The 12,034-nt window shown below is 48.9% G+C and overlaps 3 protein-coding genes across 5 annotated transcripts; 2 read left to right on the forward strand and 1 right to left on the reverse strand.

Moving 5' to 3' along the window:
- Positions 1-1,287: 1,287 nt before the first annotated feature.
- On the forward strand, positions 1,288-4,828 carry LOC120664567 (ketol-acid reductoisomerase, chloroplastic-like). The gene is made up of 10 exons (XM_039943829.1): positions 1,288-1,739; positions 1,842-1,934; positions 2,208-2,273; positions 2,614-2,754; positions 2,858-3,085; positions 3,236-3,353; positions 3,435-3,574; positions 3,691-3,858; positions 3,962-4,117; positions 4,216-4,828. Exons 1-10 carry the CDS (start codon positions 1,467-1,469, stop codon positions 4,579-4,581), a joined length of 1,749 nt encoding a protein of 582 aa, XP_039799763.1. The 5' UTR covers positions 1,288-1,466; the 3' UTR covers positions 4,582-4,828.
- Positions 4,829-7,221: 2,393 nt separating this feature from the next.
- LOC120664568 (zinc finger BED domain-containing protein RICESLEEPER 2-like) lies at positions 7,222-10,251 on the reverse strand. 3 transcript variants are annotated; one of them, XM_039943832.1, is made up of 4 exons: positions 10,104-10,251; positions 9,614-10,006; positions 7,674-9,484; positions 7,222-7,583 (listed from the first exon to the last, which is right to left on the reverse strand). In XM_039943832.1, the coding sequence occupies exons 2-3, from the start codon at positions 9,917-9,919 to the stop codon at positions 8,273-8,275; spliced, it is 1,518 nt and encodes a 505-aa protein (XP_039799766.1). In that variant the 5' UTR covers positions 9,920-10,006; positions 10,104-10,251; the 3' UTR covers positions 7,222-7,583; positions 7,674-8,272. The 3 variants fall into 3 exon arrangements, with proteins under 3 accessions (XP_039799766.1, XP_039799764.1, XP_039799765.1); XM_039943830.1 differs by having other exon boundaries at positions 7,674-10,006; XM_039943831.1 differs by having other exon boundaries at positions 7,674-10,250.
- A 639-nt stretch (positions 10,252-10,890) lies between these two features.
- LOC120667411 lies at positions 10,891-11,741 on the forward strand. The gene has a single exon (XM_039947491.1). The coding sequence runs from the start codon at positions 11,135-11,137 to the stop codon at positions 11,543-11,545; it is 411 nt and encodes a 136-aa protein (XP_039803425.1). The 5' UTR covers positions 10,891-11,134; the 3' UTR covers positions 11,546-11,741.
- The last annotated feature ends 293 nt before the right edge of the window (positions 11,742-12,034 follow it).

Genomic DNA, 12,034 nt, shown 5'->3' on the forward strand with positions numbered 1-12,034 from the left:
AAATATTTTGCTGAGCTTTGGGCGGCTAGCTCGTGCAGATGCTACTCGTTCGATCCCAGAAAGGTGATTGAGTGGTGGCGGCATGCATGGTGGGTCGGCTGCCTCGGATAGAAATGGTGGAGCATTACAGAAAAGCGTTGGAGATCATCCACAGTCGACACCCATTATCCCCGTGGCTACGTACTGTACTACGGAGACTGAAAACTACCTGTATAGTAATATACCCAGCAGCCATAGCTGCCTTCTTTTCAGATTTTTTCTTGAATGATTATTTTCAGAGATTGTTTTTTTTTAAAACTATATTTTCAGAGATTGTTGAATAGAACTACACTGTTCAGATTTTTCCCCCCCCTTCTGTCTCTCTCAAATTCCTTCTCTTCTATAGTCCTTACTTATGTTAGCCCGAGTTCATTTCGGCCCCAGCCCAAATTGGATTTAGCGTCACTGGGTTCCGAATTCGTGCATTTCTAAGCCTGCCCCGACCCTTGGCCCATTGGGCTGCCCGCAGGACGCTTATCCTATCTGTTGTCGCAGCCACGTCACCAGATCAGACGGAGCCTCGCTGGCGTCGTTTTCGGTGCTGATTCGGCTGCCGCACACGCATATGTTGTGATGTACAGCTCAATCTTATTTAAGGGTGTGTTTAGTTGGTGAAAAAAATTAAATTTTGATACTGTGTCACATTTCGTTGTTATTTGACAAATAATATCTAATTATAGACTAATTAGACTTAAAAGATTCAGTTCGTGCTAATCAGTTAGACTGTGTAAATAATTATTTTTTCAACTCCATTTAATTCTCCATGAATGTGTCCGAAGATTCAATATGATGAATACTGTGCAAATTTTTTTGGAATTAAACAGAGCCAGTCATGTGCTAAGCCACTACGAGCACAGTTAATAATAGAACCAAGTACTTACCTATAAACCAAAATACAAAATTCAAGTTGTACAATAATACTCGAAAATGATAGTACTCTCAATCAACAGGACAACAGCCTCACCAACAAGCTCAAGAAAAAAAAAGGGGGCATAATGCGGCAAGTAACCCTGAACAAGATGAACAACGCTGCCTATCGTACGATCTCACGCGAAAGGCAGGCCCGAAAGGAGTCGGCTTGGCTTGCGCGTGTCTCCCGCTCTCGGCAGTCGGCACTCGGCATGGCATGGGTGTGCGTACAAGAGCGCCGGGACGCTAAGAAAGGACGCCGTCGAGTGCTGAGCCGCGCGGGGCGATCGCGCATCTCCAGGCCAGGCGCATCCTGCCAAGACTCGCGCAGGCCCCGGCGGCGCGCACGTGAGTGGTGGTGCTGGTGCACGGTGGTCGCAGCCGGCGACGGCCTCCTCACACGGCTGGCTTAGCCGTATAATAAACCCACCTTGATTAGCCCTGACACGCCCTCCCCACCAACCACTTCGCCACCCCGCCGCTCGCCATCTGCTCCCCTGCGGCTGCGACTTCGAGACATGGCAGCGCAAACTTCGGCGGCCTCGACCCTTGCCTTCGGGCACCACAAAACCCTAGCCGCCGCCGCGGTGCCCAAAATCCTGCCGGCCGCGGCCTCCGTCTCCTTCCCGGCCACCCAGCCGGCGTGCCTCCTCTCCGCGTCCGCCGCCCGCCGCCGGGATGTCGCCGCCATGGTCTCGGCGCCGCCGGCCGTCGGCACCGCCATGCCGTCGCTCGACTTCGAGACCACCGTCTTCAAGAAGGAGAAGGTCTCGCTCGCCGGCCACGAGGAGGTGCGCTCCCCGTTACCATCGTCTTTGTTATCCGGTGGCCGGTGGGGAATCTCTCTGTTTTGTTACGGGCTGTTCAACTCGTGTCCAATTTTTGTGGTGCAGTATATTGTCAGGGGCGGGAGGAACCTGTTCCCGCTGCTCCCGGAGGCGTTCAAGGGGGTCAAGCAGATCGGTGTCATTGGATGGGGCTCGCAGGTTCGACACAGATATGCCACCTTGTGTTGGATACTCATAAACACTTTTCGCTTCCGCAACCATGTAGATGGTCATATGTGTATGTTCAGAATATGTAGCTATGATTGTGGACTGAGAGACTATTGGCTTGATTCGGCACATCAATGTGGTCATATGTCTAGATGGCACCTAATTCACATGGATTTCTACTGCTAATTGGGTTCAGGGCAAGGAAATCAATTCTAATTACATGTCTGTGTTCTGGCTCGTAACAGATCGATGTTCGTTTTGCAGGGTCCTGCACAAGCCCAGAACCTGAGAGATTCACTGGCCGAAGCAAAGTCAGACATTGTTGTGAAGGTTAGTTTAGTTCTTCACTTGAGGTTTCTTTTGATACATGGGGACATGGGGTTTCTTTTGATACGGAAATCACGTTGACTGAATTATCTTTACATTTTGGGTTTACAAAACACAATACACTGTTAATTTGGAGTGGGGCTTCACTGAAGTATCCAGTTTCTAATTTTATATTCCTCTGAACTATTTTCTTGTAATTGTTAACTTGGAGCGGAGGCAGTGTATCATTCTTTATTCTGTGCAACTTGGACATGGCAATTATGAGTCCTCATATATTCTGCCTCCTTTGGTATATACGGCACTATCCTGTCAGTCCAACATGCTGCTGCTTCTTTGCTTTCAGATTGGTCTCCGGAAAGGTTCCAAATCTTTTGAGGAAGCACGTGCTGCTGGATTCACCGAAGAGAGTGGAACCTTGGGCGATATTTGGGAGACTGTTTCAGGCAGCGATCTCGTGTTATTGTTGATATCAGATGCTGCACAGGTTTGCTTCATGCTCACTAGCTGTGTGGCTTCATGTGCATCCTTCTGTGTGACACTTCTCCAGTCTTATTAATCCTTATAAAGTTGTATTTTACTTTCTACAGGCAGACAACTATGAGAAGATCTTCTCTTACATGAAACCAAATAGCATTCTTGGTTTATCTCATGGATTTCTTCTGGGACATTTGCAATCGCTTGGGCTTGATTTCCCAAAGAACATCAGTGTGATTGCTGTATGCCCCAAGGGAATGGGTCCATCCGTCCGTAGGCTTTATGTTCAGGGCAAGGAAGTAAATGGAGCTGGCATCAACTCTAGCTTTGCCGTGCACCAGGTATGTTTAATGTAGTATTTCTGGAGCTTCACTGCACTTATCAATGCTCTGCTTTCCATTGTTCTACTGTACTTTTTTGATCCGTTGAAAATCATATCAGAATGCATATTGTGAGGAGATATGCTTTACTTATGCTGTTTCATTGTGTAGGACGTTGATGGAAGGGCAACTGATGTTGCTCTAGCATGGTCAATTGCACTTGGCTCTCCCTTCACATTTGCTACCACTTTGGAACAGGAGTACAAGAGTGATATCTTTGGAGAGCGGGGTGAGCCTACTAAACTGTAAACTCTTCATGTTGCCTCTAATGATTGTACTGTAACTCTGTAACTAACCATTTAAATTACAGGCATTTTGCTGGGTGCTGTACATGGCATTGTGGAGGCTCTGTTTAGGAGGTACACTGAACAGGGAATGGATGAAGAGTCAGCCTACAAAAACACTGTCGAGGGCATTACTGGGATTATCTCGAAAACAATCTCAAAGAAGGTATGCTATTATTCATCCTTTTTTTGTTTTTGACCGAAGCTATTATTCATCCTTGCGGCACTGTTTTCAGTCTTTTGCTTATTATAGTGTGATCCACTTTCCTGGTTTTACCCTAGGGGATGCTTGAAGTCTACAACTCTTTGAGCGAGGAAGGTAAGAAGGAGTTCAACAAGGCTTACAGTGCCTCATTTTATCCTTGCATGGATATACTCTTCGAGTGCTATGAAGATGTGGCCTCCGGAAGTGAAATCCGGAGCGTGGTGTTGGCTGGGCGGAGGTTTTATGTGAGTTCTGTTACACTAAACTGTCATTTCTAATGTTGGTTGTGTTCAAGGCAATGTTAACAGATTCGACGCAAGTTAAGATAAAATAATTATGTTTCCACAGGAGAAAGAGGGACTACCAGCATTTCCAATGGGCAACATTGATCAAACTCGCATGTGGAAGGTTGGTGAAAAGGTGCGCTCGACACGTCCAGAGGGCGATCTTGGCCCACTGCATCCCTTCACTGCTGGAGTGTACATTGCTCTGATGATGGCTCAGGTAAGGTTCTTCCACCTCTTCTCACACGGCAACCTATGGTAACCCCATGTTGTCAATGGACTGTACCTTACCCATTGGCTGCTGTGAAATGTCTGTAGATTGAGATCCTGAGGAAGAAGGGGCACTCCTACTCGGAGATCATCAACGAGAGCGTGATCGAGTCAGTGGATTCGCTGAACCCCTTCATGCATGCCCGCGGCGTGGCCTTCATGGTGGACAACTGCTCCACGACGGCTCGCCTAGGATCCAGGAAGTGGGCGCCGCGCTTCGACTACATCCTGACGCAGCAGGCCTTTGTGACGGTGGACAAGGATGCCCCGATCAACCAGGACCTCATCAGCAACTTCATGTCCGACCCCGTGCACGGTGCCATTGAGGTCTGCGCAGAGCTGAGGCCCACCGTTGACATCTCCGTCCCTGCCAACGCAGACTTTGTGCGCCCGGAGCTCCGGCAGTCTTCCTAGATTGAGGTGGTGCGCAGAGAGAAAGAGAGAAAGTTTGCCTCCGGAGTTAAGAGTGGGTGGTGTATGTGTTGAGCGACTGCTTGAAGTCCTGAACGTGTGTGAGCTGCTAGACCTGAGGAAGTTTGGGTATTTGTTTCCGGAATAAAATAGGCCCTTCATCGAATAGCATGGGGGAGGGTCTGTGTGAAAGTTTTGTAAGAAAAGATCTGTGTGAAAGTATGGACTGAATAAGTGATCTTGCTTCGCATGGGTTGCGTCTGATCATCGATGCCTGGCATTTGTATACTCTGATACAGAATGAGGCTGATTGTGGCAGAATACCTCGAAATGGTGTGTACTGTGTAGCAACTTTGAATGGCCCAGGGAGAGAATATTGGGACAACCATAGTGGGCCCTGTTCTCGTCCGGCCCCGGCGAGGCCCATCTTGTATCTCCAAATGGTGCCCATTAGTTTAACGCAGGCCGGAAACTGAGGTGTGCGGCCCAACACTTCCGCGCTGGGATTCCCCACAGTAAGCGCTCCGCCCCGCCTAACGCGACCAAAGGAAAGGGTGAGATGGTCGTGGCGCCGGTGCAAGCGCACGGGAAAGCCGTGGATTATTGATTGCCTCAAAACCCGCGCGCCCGTGCACCCACCTTGGCTTACCAAACCGAACTGTACGCCGCGCACAACCGGCGACCGGCGGGGCGAAAGCGGCCGGCTGAGGCCGTCGAAAGTGCGCCGCCGCCACCGCCGCGGCGCACGAAGTCATCGTATGAAAGCCGCGGGCTGCCGGCTGCTCGGGCGGGTCACTGATTTGGATAGACCGTTTCTCCGGCGACGACCCGTTGCGATGTTTGCTTCCCCGGAGTGTGACCAGTTCAAAGCACATACAAGGGTCTGTTTGGATTATCTTAGCAGATATTAGCACTCATTTATATGCTTAAGTTTTTAAATTTTCGCTAAAGTTTAGCCCTCCTGTTTAGATAAGCTAATGCTAAAGTCTGTCATGCATGCGGCCCTAGGCGGCCGGAGGATTGGACTGACTGGAGGCGGGTAAAGGTGTTGCGAGACTTTAGGCAAATCGGCCGCACACATCGGCTGTCAACTCTGCATGTCCGAATAACTAAGCTGCATCTCAGCTCTGGTGTATCCCAAAAGATGTATTAGTGTGTTGGCAATGCTTTGGTGGGTCGTTGAGTTTGGTTAGGTCAGTTTCAATGGAGGTTTCAAAATAGTTTTATGATATTAAATATTATCAATTTTGCTGATATAGAAAGGAGATAGAAGGATAGAGTTTTATGAGATGTGGGGAAAGTTTCATTACCATAAAATCTATCTAGCACAATTATTTAGTTCTCAGTCTAAATAATCGTGCCATTAAAATGTGCACCGAGACTGGCTTTAGACGGCCGCTTGTGGTAGGTTTTTTATTTTATTTTTTTATTTTTGGCGGGAACGCCCTTTTCATTTTGATCGCTGAACCATGGTTCAAACGGAATTGATTGCCATTGCTTAACTGTACGCTGGAGCACGTCCTCCCAGCTCATTATAAGCCGCAATAGCTGGAGGGAGGGCATGCTTGCATGTCTATCGTATGCCAAAATGTAGCTGGAGGGACCGGAGGGCATGCTTGATGTCTACCGTATGCTTGGGCAAATCTATAATTTTGAACATTTTTGGTTGGATTCCAAAATGACCCACCTAACTAAGTGTTATTCTAGAATTGACAAGGTTTTGATAAAAAAATTGGTAATGCCCATATTTTAGCATGCCCATATTTTGATAGCCAACTAAGAATGTTTGGAGTTTTATAATTTTTTACAAAAGGGTTGGATAGTTAAAAATTGGACTATAAACTGGGTTGTTTGACTGGCTAGAGGTGCTTTTTTTAAAGCATTATATTAGATCTAACTTATCCAAAGGATGTCGTGTGATGTCATACTTGCTTTGACTATAACCATCCATATAGATCTAAACAGAATAAAAAAGAAAAAAATAAATCCACCCCCAGCAATAAGTAAAGATACCAAACTTGTTAAGTGTACCATGTCTTTAGTGAATTGAGTATAAAACTTAGGTTTCTTCTGAAGAAACGTGCTCATTTGAACTGAAAATAAAAAAAATTAATCGATATAGTCTTCGTATTTTCCTAAATTTTCTCTAGGAGATGACAGGCAAGGTGCCCTTTGACAACTAGACAACTACATATAATGACTTCATCAATCTCAGTATCTGTCAGTTATAGTGTGCCGCTTATTTTCTCGCGCTTATGATTCGACCATAGCATGTTTTGCATATTATAGTTTGCTGTCCACACAATTAATTCGAGTGTCCGTCGACTATAGATAGCCATTCGGGCCGCCTGGCCCGCCCCGGCCCTAGCACGAGCCCGGCCTGGCCCGCTCTTAGCTGTGCCGTGCCTGGCCCGGCCCAATTTCAAGTCGGGCCGTGCCGTGCCAGCCCACGGGCTCTACCAGCGGCCCAAGCACGGGCCCACGGGCCTATTTCGTGCGGGGCCAGCCCGCTGGAACCCGGCACTATAGTGCTGACCGGGCCACCCGAAGCCCATAATTCAAAATACATCACACCCTACTCCAAATTTAACAAGCAATCTAAAGCAATCTAATTCAAAATAAATCACAGATCACAGCTAGGCATACACAGAGACATATAGCAAAATATCACTTAACTGGTAAGTGATAACACAATTATAGAGCTGTTTTAACACTTGATCTATGTGATCAAGTGTTGCTGCCTCATTAAAAACCTTCCTAGGTAAAACTCACCCTTGTGAGAAACCCTAGGAAGGGAAAAAGAGTACAGCCCAACTCTATAATTGTTCAAAATTACATCACATTGTTCAAGTTCAGCAGACTCATTAGCACATTACAAACAGAAGATCAAATTGCAAAATAGTGAAACAGCACTGCTTACTTGGTGTTGGTGATGCTGCTGGCCTCTTGCCTAGGCCCAGCCTTGCCCCTTGCCTTCTCATGACTAGCCATTGGCTGGGACAGACCTAGCAAAGGCAGACAAGAGAAGAATCAATGAAGTTGATTTATGAAACTGTACATAATCAATGATTACTTGTGATTTGTGAAGCACTTACTCATTTCCAGTAGCCTGCCCTTCAGCATTGTCCTTGATGCCAAACATTAACTCCAAATCTTGCGTCAACTTCTCGACATCATGCTGCGTCCTTGCATCAGCAGCTTCCCAGTCCTTGACGCAGGTCAAGTACTCCACATTATGAGGCGCCAAGCGTCGTCGACGCTCCTCGATCACCCTGCCAGTGAGACTAAAGCAAGATTCCGAAGAGACAGTAGAAACTGGAACAGACATAACATCTTTTGCTAGTATGGACAGAATGGGATATGTCAGTTTGTGCTCATGCCACCGAATTAATATGTCAAAATCATCATCAAAGCATGTGACAGTGTCGCTGTCCAAGTAGGAAGCCAACTCTGAAACAAGAGGCACAGATACAGCAGCAGAAGTTGTAGATGCAAGAGCAGGAGAAGAGGGACTTGTACCAGCAGCAGCTCCATATATCTTACCTCAAGCATTTTTTTTCTTACCAGATGTTCCTGATATGTTGGAGGGCCTCTGCAACCTAACTGCACCATACTTGTTTTCATACTTGTTATACAGTTTGTACAGTTCAGCTCTTACCTCAGTGAAATAATTAGAATAATCAACACCAACAGACTAAGAAAGAAGCTGGAGAATATTATGAAATCCTCTCATCTTGGCCCTTGGATCCAAAACAAAAGCAAAGGAATACAAAAGAGGGATGTTTTGCCAATACTTGAGGAACTTCAGTTTCATAGGAGTCAAAATGCTCATGAGCAAAGGATCAGTCTCTCTGGCATGCAAATGACAAGCAATTTCAAGGATATGATGCAGCATCAGAGGACTAGTTGGATAATAAACACCAGACAAAGCAACAGTTGATTCATAAAAAATTCCAAGAAACTCCATGATTTTCTCAGCAACAGCCCAATGACCTTCACTGAGTAGTGGCTCACCATTAACCAAACCATAATTAGCAGCAATAAAGGTCGAGAAAGTGCCCTTGTATGGTATGAGATGCTTAAGCATGAGATAGGTAGAGTTCCATCTCACATCCATATCCAAACCAAACTTGCGAGGTTTAACCCCCTTAACAATGCAATAGTTATGAAATTCACCAATGCGTTGGTTAGAAGAGTTCAAATAAGTGATTGCAGTTCTAAAAGCCTCAAGATAAGACTTGATCCTTTTCAAACCAGATTTGACAATGAGATTTATAATGTGACATGCGCATCGCTGGTGCAAGAGTCCACGCAATGCATTATTATTTTCTCTGTTAACATTGTCAAGTGGTGCAGGATCAGGACCAAGATAACCAACAAACTTAGGAATGAGCTTTGACATAGCTCTGGAATTAGAAGAAGCATTATCAAGGGTCACAACAAAGATTTTATCTGTCAAACCAAACTCATGAACAACAGATTCAACACGTTCAGCAATGTTAACACCATTATGTGAGCAATTAATGAGCCTAAGCCTAATGACTCTCTTCTCTAACTCCCAATCAGCAGAAACAAAATGAGCAACCACACTAAGATAGTCTTCCTTAGCATTGCCCGACCAAATGTCAGAAGTGAGGCAAACAGATGTAACAGAACACAAGCTATCAATTAGAGAAGTACGACGCTCAAGAAAGTATTTTTCCAAATCTCTAGTAGTGGTCTGTCTAGAGACTCTAGAAAAACAAGGATTGTGAGCACGCCGAATGTACTCCTCAAATGCTTCTTCATAGCCAAAACCAAGAGGCAAATCAAGTCTAGAAATCAACCGGCACAGCTCTCTCCGAGCAACATCAGGTTTGTATTGCCAACCAGTGACTGAACCATCACCATTGAACTGGATGCGGGACTGCACTAAAGCAGCATGCTTAGCTTTCTTGACGCATTGCGTCTGGTGACGGAGCAGATGTCCAGTACCAGAAGAAGACCGAGCAGACAAAACATGATTACAGTGGCGGCACTTGGCAGCGATTCGTACCTGCTTGCCAGAGGGCAAGGTCTCAAAGATCGGCTCGAAGTCGTTCCAGGCACCAGACCTGGCACGCTTCAGCACGATGTTGTTGGCAGTAGAGGTAGTAGGCGTCGAGGACGGCGTCTGAGTCGCCGACGCGCCGACGCCATCACCTCCAGCACCAGCGCCGGCATCAGGGGCATCGACATTGATCGGAGCAACACTGTTACCGAACAATGCCTCAGCGCCGGCAGTCAGGTCGTCGTCGTCGTCCGCGGGCAGGCCACACGCCCTGAGGTCATCGTTGACGGTGTACTCCTCCATGTCGTCCATCACGACGACCTCAGGGTGCAGCCCACCTTCGCATCAACCCTCGGCGGCTCCGTTCCTCAACGGCCGGCGGCCCCGAGTGCACGAGACCTGCACAAGAGACAAGACAGAGATGAAAGACGAGGGTTAGGGGTAGGGAAAAGAATGGAGATGGAAGACGAGGGTTAGGGTTAGGGTTACGGAGTACCTGCGCAGCCGGAGCCCGGAGCCGTAGAGAGGAGAGACAACGACGGCTAGACGGCAAAGACTACTGCGAACTCCGGCCAGTATTGGAGCGAGCCAGCTAGGTGCGTAGGAGCGCGAGATCTGCTCACCGAAGCGACGGAACCAAAGATCTACTCACAGGAGACGGAAGGGAAGACGAGAAGCCGGCGGGGGAAGCGGGTGCGGCCGTGCGGGTCGCCGCTCGCCGTCCGAAATAGCGGCGGCGGCCAGGCGGAGCCGCGGACGCGGAGGGACCGAGGGAATGGGCGAATGGGATTGGGGATTTGGGGGCTAGGGTTACGGGCGGGGGGAGGCGGGGAGCCGCGGGCGAGCGGGCGGAGTAATATACTCCCCCGCCCCCTCCCCTGGCCAGCTGGGCTGGGCCGCGCCCGACCGGCGACCGCGCCCGAGGCCCCGTGCATTGGAGTTAGCGGGCCACTAACGGGCCGGCCTGCTAACTCCGTGCCGGGCCGGGTCGGCCCACGGGCGGGGGTACCGGCCCAGTCACGGGCACGGGGCACGGGCCGTGCCAGCCCGGGCACGAAATGGACCGGGCCGGGCCGGGTTCGGGCCGGGCCAAAAAAACGGGCTTCTGGGCGGGCCACCGGGTCACGGGCTGCATGGCTAACTATACCGTCGACCACTGGCTCACATGCAACACATCTCTTAGTTTGAGTTTAAACATGAATCTGGAGCTACATCCATATGCTTCTAAGACCATGCAAGAATGCCATTGTGCGCGCCGGCCCCTCGGTGTTGACAACCCCAAATCCGCGACGCGATGCGCAGGTCCAGCCCCCGACGCCGACTGCGTGTCCAAACGCCGCGCTCGATTCCGAAACCGACGGCGAGTCCTAGGCGGACATGGCTCCGCGCTCTTGTGGCTCGCCCCTACTCGCCCTTATTTAAGCACCCCATGCACCGCCGCTCCAAGAACACACCACCGCAGCAACAAGATCGTTCACCTCCGTTCTGCAAAGCAGCAACACACCAAGAACTAACAGCGTAACAGCCATGGCGGAGAGGGAGGGCGCGGTGGTGAAGAAGGGCCACGAGGAGGGCCTGAAGATGGCGGTGGCGCTGCTGGAGGAGTTCGGCCTGCCGCTGGGGCTGCTGCCGCTGGAGGACGTGATCGAGGTCGGGTTCGTGCGCGACACGGGGTACATGTGGATCAGCCAGCGCAAGAAGGTGGAGCACCAGTTCAAGAAGATCAGCAAGCAGGTGAGCTACGACGTGGAGATCACCGCCTACGTCAAGCCCAAGGGCATCAAGAAGCTCAAGGGCGTCAAGGCAAAGGAGCTCATGCTCTGGCCGCCCGTCAACGAGATGACCGTCGACGACCCGCCCACCGGGAAGATCCACTTCAAGAGCCTCGCCGGCGTCACCAAGACCTTCCCCGTCGACGCCTTCGCCGCCGGCCAGTAGGCAAATCTTTGAATAATCATATATACTATAACATATATACCGCATCTAGTATAATCTGCTTTTTTATTAAGAAGTATAATCTGCTTGTGTATTGGGCACCACGCGTACGATAGATGAGCTGCTTATAGTATGTACCTGATGGATAATGTCTGAATTTTTCCTTGAAATAAGATGAAATAAAGCCAAAAATTCAAAATACGGTGCTCTCTACTACTTAGGTACCATATATCCTATGTATATATACCCTTCAGGTTCTGGAAGCCCAGAATTGAATTTTCCGAAACAGTTGCATGTGTTGAACGAGATCGAGCAACTCCGGTGGAGGCCCTTAAACAGGCTCTCATCTTACTTTTTAGGAGTTTTGAGGAAAAAAATTAACTCCAGTAGGGCTCCTATTTTGGCTGGCATTTTGCATGGGTCTCCAAATTCCAATCACAAGCCCCCAGCAATAGGAGCCTCCTATTCCACTCTCCCGGGCTTCTCCCGCGC

Source organism: Panicum virgatum, chromosome 3N (genome assembly GCF_016808335.1).
Source record: "Panicum virgatum strain AP13 chromosome 3N, P.virgatum_v5, whole genome shotgun sequence".
NCBI classification, from domain to species: domain Eukaryota; kingdom Viridiplantae; phylum Streptophyta; class Magnoliopsida; order Poales; family Poaceae; genus Panicum; species Panicum virgatum.